Source organism: Strongylocentrotus purpuratus, unplaced genomic scaffold (genome assembly GCF_000002235.5).
Source record: "Strongylocentrotus purpuratus isolate Spur 01 unplaced genomic scaffold, Spur_5.0 spur5_scaffold_19, whole genome shotgun sequence".
NCBI lineage: Eukaryota > Metazoa > Echinodermata > Echinoidea > Camarodonta > Strongylocentrotidae > Strongylocentrotus > Strongylocentrotus purpuratus.
In genome coordinates, this window is record NW_022145604.1 from 32,099,830 (window position 1) to 32,107,561 (window position 7,732).

General features: G+C 37.6%; 1 protein-coding gene across 1 annotated transcript; it reads left to right on the plus strand.

Moving 5' to 3' along the window:
- Positions 1–387: 387 nt before the first annotated feature.
- On the plus strand, positions 388–1,914 carry LOC115925886. Its single transcript, XM_030989929.1, has one exon. It carries the CDS (start codon positions 388–390, stop codon positions 1,912–1,914), a length of 1,527 nt encoding a protein of 508 aa, XP_030845789.1.
- Positions 1,915–7,732: the final 5,818 nt, after the last annotated feature.

Genomic DNA, 7,732 nt, shown 5'->3' on the forward strand with positions numbered 1-7,732 from the left:
TGATGTAGGCATATTAGTGTTGTTTGCAACATGTATCATATCAGTGCATATTGAGATATCACAATGGCTACTTTGGAAAATAGAATTTCACGCGATTTGCAGTGCCCTGTTTGTCTAGAGCTGCTTAGTGACCCGAAACAATTATCATGTACACATGCGTTCTGTAAGAATTGCCTTAATGATATTCTTAAAAGCTCTTCACAAATTGCTCTAACATGTCCCATCTGTCGAAGTGAAACACCTGTAGAGGATGGTAATGTCTTGAATCTCACTACTAATGTTTCTCTTAAGTCTCTCATTGATGACGTGAGAAATAGCCAACAAGTCTGTGAAATTTGTGACTCAAACTCGAGAGCTATACATTTATGTTGTGAGTGTGGTCAAAACATGTGTAACACATGCCTCGAGATTCACAATAAATGGCCGCCTCATGTCAATCATAGAGTTGTGAGAATAGAAGACGTCAGAGAGGGAAGGGTGGTCCTCGAAAAAGAGGTTTATTGCCAAGAACACAAAGCAGATAAACAAAAACACCTCTGTACTGATGTGTGTATCACCTGTAAGAAGTTCATCTGCATGAGATGTAGGTTGCTGAGTCATGCAAATCAAGGCCACACAGTTCAGAATACTGAGGAATACAATGCTTCTACCGAGATACAAATTGTATCTCTACAATCCCGAGGCGAGGCGAAAGCTACAACCATCAAGAACCACGTGACCTGCATCAAGAAACAGAAGGAACGTGTCACTGATCACATTGCAGTAAAAAAGGCGGAAATCAACAAGACTTATCAAGAATCACTCAAGAAATTAGACGAGAGGAAAGCAGCACTAGAAAATCAATTGGACGCTCAGAAAGTTAAATTATGTAAGACATTTGATGAGATGAATGATGTTGATGGGAGGTTAATTTCGAGTATCGAGAGTGCGAGTGCGTTAGCGAGTAATAGCATGAAGGCTCCATTAGAAGGCGATATCATTGTTATTCGTGATACATTGTCTGGTGAGCTGAAGAATGTACTAGATAGGGATGATCCAGAGAAGAAGCTTGGTACGGAATTAGCTGACCATGCAGAGCAACTGATATTCACACCTAACAATCAATATAATCAGTTGAACATTGGTGAGGTCAGGTTCAAGACGTGTGAGTTGGAATGTGATGTAGAACTCTCTAAGAAAGGTCACATGAATGGCATGGCTGCAACAAACGATGGAAGAATGGCAGTGGGATACAGCAAAAAAGGAATTGATATCTTCTCTGCTGATGGTCAGTTGCAAAAAACAGTCCTCAAGGATGTCGTGATCGATGATGTAGGATACCTGTCTGATGGCCGGTATGTCGACACAGATCCCCTCACACTGTACACACGGGAGTATGTGAAGCTGGATCTAACATTTGATACTCTGAGTAAAGATGAAGGTGGGACCCGTAGTCTCACCGTAGACAGTAATGATCTGATCTATGTCGGCTACTGGAAAGCCAAGAAGATCCAAGTGTTCTCACCAGATGGTGGGAAGGTGATCAGGGAGATACCATGCGATGGGTACATACCTCATCAGATTACTAGTTATAATGACGTATTAATCATCAGGTATGGTAATACAGCAATGATAATTGACAAAGATGGCATTGTGAAACACAAGGTAGAGAAATCGGGACTAACGGCATACGCTGCTGTAACACAGAATAATTCAATCCTAATCGCCTGGGTCAATCATGATGATGGGTTGGTTAGTATAGATGAGTACACCAGCGAGCTGAAACACGTCCAGACTCTCATCTCTGATCACAAGATTGAGAAGTCTGAGAGAAGCTGGTACGTTCTCCGCGAGTTCCGATCAGGGGAGATTGCTTTCTGTACTCCTGATAGACTCTATATATTCAAACTAACCATCACACCATGCAGTCCATGAATGACAACAGTCCCGTTTCAGGCGACTTCACAATTATGCAATGATTTAAAAATGTATCCTTACGTGATGTATTATGACTCTCAATTACCTTAGGTGGTTTGTAGACAAATTCTCCTGAAATCCAAAATGCGTATACTATAAAATGACTTTTGATTTAATTAATTTTAAAGGTATTGTTTCAATTCAATTTTATGTGTCCAGTTTTCTTTAATTATTGTTGTTTAACGCAACAGAACGACATGGTGATCCCTTCCGATTCACAGATTAGAAGCAAAAACTGTTCATTCTATTACCGAAGAATATGTTTGTGTATGGAAAAAGCCTCTGTCATCTAAAATGAAGCAAAGAAACGGTGATGCCAGTCATCTGGATTTTAATCATAATGTCAAAAAGTATCTTATTGTACGTATTAATAGTGTCACGTGAGTGACTTCTTTTTAGTTATTTAAATTGCTACCTCATCAGAAACCACAGCAGAAAACAATTGTATAAAGGTATAATGAAGTTTTAATCTTTAGCCTACAAATCGTTGCGTCAAAAATCAACAGAACATAAACAATTTACTAGAACATAACTTTAGTGCAGGGCAGCTTCCATCTCGTGAGTCCCTCACAGTTCCCGGTCGCTTGGCCAGTCTCTACACTGCGTAGAAATCCCGTCGACTTGGCAGCTCATCTCTATCTCTGTCGATGACTCCCCTGGTCGCTTGGCCAGTCTCCAGACTGCGTAGAAATCCCCGTCGACTTGACAGCTTATCTCGTCCCGAGTTGACGGTCTATCTGAAGAAAAATGTTTCTGCTTCCTTACTAAATAAGTTTACCTCGTGCATTAAACGTCTGCACCGTAGCTCTGACTTGAAGGGTTCTGCCCATTATTCTAAAGCAACTTCCCTTTACCCTATCTTTGCCAGGTCCTTAACATTAAAAAACCTCCTAGATATGCGAGCTATTTATGTTTATATTAACATTCAATAGCCAACCCAAAAGCATGCATAACAAAAAAAAAACACATATACTGTGTGTCTTAAATGCAAATGTATGCAATAATGCATCCTACGCTTGGCTACCTTTAACTGACCTTTGAGTAGTACATTTCCCTTCTCGTCTCGAAAAATTCCTTTCATAACAGATAGCCATCAATATTCTGGTCATAAACACATAATAGATTACATATCATGTCATTAATAAGTATTTCATACATATTTCACGTTAATGTATATACACCTTTGGCCATCAATCAATGGCAATGAAAAACTGGACTACCGATGGAATTGAATCTAGTCAATTCAAGTAGAACAGGCTGTAACACCTTATTTATCACCTTGTGTATCACGTGAGTTCTCGAAATAAACATTTCGTGACTTCTGATGTCATAGGGTTTACGGAAATAATCGCGATAAAAACTGTTACCTACCATATCAAAACCTTTCTTTGGTTTTCACCTTCCTGATGTTCGTGTCAAAACTGACTTTGATATTCCTGGCTCATTTTCCTGATTGAGGTGTCTATGAAAGGGCAAAATATTGACTTTCTAGAAATGTGATTTTCTCTTTGGAAGTCAGATATTGTTCGCCAAATGACTTTTTGGTTCCTTTTCTTCAAATTATTTTTAATCACTCATGCGTGAAATATGTATCATATGAGTTGCATTAAATGAAAGAAGAGCGTCCAAGCTTTACAAATATGTGTCATTTATTAATTATAATTGTGATTCAGTTATGATAAAATATCGATAATTCTCGGTTTTGCTTTTTCTTGGACGCACTGTGTATGCTTGTTTTCTTCTGTTGGAAATGGCACTGTTTAAATCAAAACTGTCATATTTAATTATGGCATGCTTATCTCTTCATTTTGATTAAACTTTGTATATAGAAGCTTACGTTGAACCCGAATACTAGGACATTTATTGACGGGGTTTCGATTATTGTTATTGTGTATTCACCTCGTAATTAGACCATGAAGATGTCATTAAAGATTATGTTATAGTATGATCAAGATAAATGAAGCCATTGGCCATTTTAGAATGATATTTTGAATTAAGCAAGTCTTCATGAAGCTAGCCCTCGACATGTCTTTAGCCTCTGTCGGCTCCTCCACTCTGAATTTAGCTATTCATTTTAATTCATTCCCTCACTTATCAGCTTGAGTACCCGTATAATTAAATGTACATACATTTTTGTATATGTTTATAATTTGTATTTCCAAGTATATGCGTGTATTGTTGTTGACTGTTTGTTATAAGTGGAAGTAAACTGGAAGCTGGAAACTTAGATATGTATATAACTATGAAGGAATGTTTGATGAAAAAGTAGTCATTATATTTATAAACTGATAATAGCTAGCTGCATTGTTTGAATTACACACTCATGTAAAAAGATGAAGCTATATAATCATTCAACTGTGTGTTTAATACATGTATAGCTGGAGACCATCACTTGATGACCGTGTAAACATGTTACTCTGTCGTCTTTTAAAGTAGGCCTTATACACAAGGTGAAGTTGATTTTGTTTCCCTAATCTTTGTAACTTTACACATACATATGGGCAGGCGCGTACACAGGGGGGGGGGGGGGGGGGGTGTTTGGGGGGGGGGGGTTAAACCCCCCCTTTGGTAATTTTGTGTGTGTAAACCCCCCCCCCCCAAATTTCTCTAAAACCCCCCTTTTGGATTGTAGTTTATTAAAAAAAGAAAAAAAAAAATTCCCATGGTTGACCTAAAAAGCTGACCTTACCCCCCCCCCCCCCAACGGAGCAAAATGTCAAATTTTGAAATTTCGAGACCAAAAAAAAAAAAAAGTGACCTCTTACCCCCCCCCCCCCCCCCCCCCCCCCTCCCGCTTATTCAGCGGCTGGCTGAGTCGTTGCGAAATTTTCGGCCCGATTTATAAATGTTAAACCCCCCCCCCCCCCCTTGAAAAAATCCTGCGTACGCGCCTGCATATGGGTAGGTTACCATCCCTGTGTTTCTGTGACTCAAGTTCTTTGAGAAATACATTTTCATAGTGTTAATTGAGAAAGTATAAAATCTATACGTCAATGGTTAGGAGACTTTGTTTTGGTTATTCCATGGATAATATTTATTTCCGAAGTTTGAACAGTACAAGTTTAGTATATATTCTTGAAGAATCTCAAAATAAATCATAATTGAGAGAAGCCAAAGGAGAGCACCTTTTTTACATGATCACCGAGTTATCCCGAACTCCGAAAGCTTACAAAGTTATTTGAAGAAAATAATGTGTCATCGTTCACCTTAAGCTCAACAAAACCCCAATAATTCGGAGTATATATTTCCTTGAGTTCTTTTAGATTATAAAGTTGAGTTCTGATTAAACGAGTACGTAATATTGTAAAGGGAAATTAAATTCGCATGTTACGTGAATATTTGATTTAACAAACCCTATTTGTAATAAAGCATGTCAAAGCACGCGAAGGATACATATAAACACTATAGTGAATTAAATAAGTATGCATATAATTATGGTAGGAAGACTACCAATGGAAATTAATATCAAATTCAAATCAATTATGTTGGCAATGTGAAATATACTGCCCAGAAGCAAAGAGGGAACATTCAGTATGTAAACATAAAACATAAGTCGTCATGTATACTGTGAGGTTTTGAATTATCATTATAGAAAATGCTTTGACTAACAGACTACAACTACTGACGATCACATGTACTGTCATGGGTTACTTGGACTACACACACAATCGTGACCTAAACTCTGTTTTATCTTGTTTATTAGGTATTTTAACAACGATCTCTTAATAGGATATATTCTTACTTTGATATTCTCTTAATTTGACATACAAAGATTGAGGAAGCTCAAAAATAGTTGTTCGTGTTTATCTTAACTTAGTTTCCCTTTGACATTCTTTAAAAAAAAACAGTGTTGTATATGAAGAACATATGTATAGACAAAAGTATTGCAACTATTACCTAAAATGATCTGTATGTGTATGAACAGGTAATTGGTGACAAACATATCTGATAGGTTCAGTGATTATTTTGGACAAATCGCGAGCTGACCCGTTTCAAATCAATTTCGTGCACAATTCATAAATATGTAGAGGGTATCATAAACATGGATAAACAATTATAACGTGTGTATGTATCAGTTTATATTTCGAGGCGTAAATAAATTATTTTGTTTGAAAAGTTGTGAATCCCAAGGAAGAAATGTTGTCACTCTTGATGTTAGAATAAAAATATATTAGTAAGAAGCTGCTGCTGTTGATGTAATACGGAAGCTCCCCTACCTCCTCGGTAATACTCATTCATGGTTACAATAAACTTGGAAATAAACTAAACTTGAACTTGAAATTTGAAACTTTAAAGATGAGCGAATACAGAACAAGTAATTGCAAGTAATTTCTGTAATAGTGGTGAATGATGATTATGCTGGTGATGATGTTGGTGATGATGATAATAATGATTGTGGTGATGTTGATTTTGGCGATGTTGGTGATGGTCATGAGGGTTATGATGGTTATGATGATCAGGAGGAGGAAGAGGAGAAAGATGGTGGTGATGGTGGTGATTGTAGTGATGGTGATGAGGAAGATAATGGTGGTGGTGATGATGATGATGGTGATGGTGATGATGTTGGTGATGTTGGTAATGATAATGAAGGTGATGATGGTTATGATGATGATAGTAATGATGATGATGATTATGTTCATGATGATGATGATGAGGAGGAGGAGGAGGATGGGGGTGATGATGATGATGGCGGTGGTGATGATGATGATGATGGTGATGGTGATGATGTTGGTGATGTTGGTGATGATAATGAAGGTGATGATGGTTATGATGATGATAGTAATGATGATGATGATGATGTTCATGATGATGATGAGGAGGAGGAGAAGGATGGTGCTGATGGTGGTGATTGTGGTGATGGTGATGAAGAAGATAATGGCGGTGGTGATGATGATGGTGGTGATGGTGATGATGTTGGTGATGGTGATGAGGAGGATAATGGCGTTGGTAATGGTGGTGATGAAGGTGATGATGATGATGCTGATGCTGCTGATGATGATTTTGATAGTGCTGGCAATGACGTTAATGATGATGATGATTATGGTGACGAAAATTATTGTGATGATGATGATCATAACAATGATGAAGATGGTGATGGTGATGGTGATTTGGAGGAAGACAAGGATAATGGTGGTGCCGTGTGGTGATGATAATGGTGATGATGGTGGTGATGGTGATGAAGAGGATAATGGCGTTGATAATGGTGGTGATGAAGGTGATGTCGATGTTGATGACGATGCTGATGAAGACAATGATGGTTATGATAGTGCTGGTGATAATGATGATGATGTTAATGATGATGATGATGAATGACGATTATAATGATGAGGATGGTGGTGATGAGAATGATGATGTTAATATGAGGAGGGTGATGGAGGAGGATGATTATGATGAAGGTTTCGGTTGTTTGGTTATCACAGAAAATAATTATAATTACGATATTCAAGTGAGAGAAATCTCACTAAAAAAGCAATTTGTAATCGAAACATTTTCATGGAACAGAACAACAAAAAAGGTCTATTTTCAGAAATGAAAAGGAAAAAAAAAAAATTGATGCGAAAAGTCCCGAGAGAGCAGCATTCAATGCATTTTTATGATGCTTTGTCACAAATTTTAGAGTGGGTTTGTAAAGAGAGTGTAATGTGATATTAAACGTTAAGTTTCGTTCTATTCAGGTATTAAGAGAAAAGCCAAGATGATATACCTGCTCACATCCCAGTTGTGAGGACAAACTTGTAATGGCTTCTCACAAAATGGTTAAGAACGATTCCATACT

Excerpts from the sequence above, each read along its gene's own strand:
- LOC115925886 (XM_030989929.1), top strand. The coding sequence starts at position 388 with ATGTGTAACACATGCCTCGAGATTCACAATAAATGGCCGCCTCATGTC.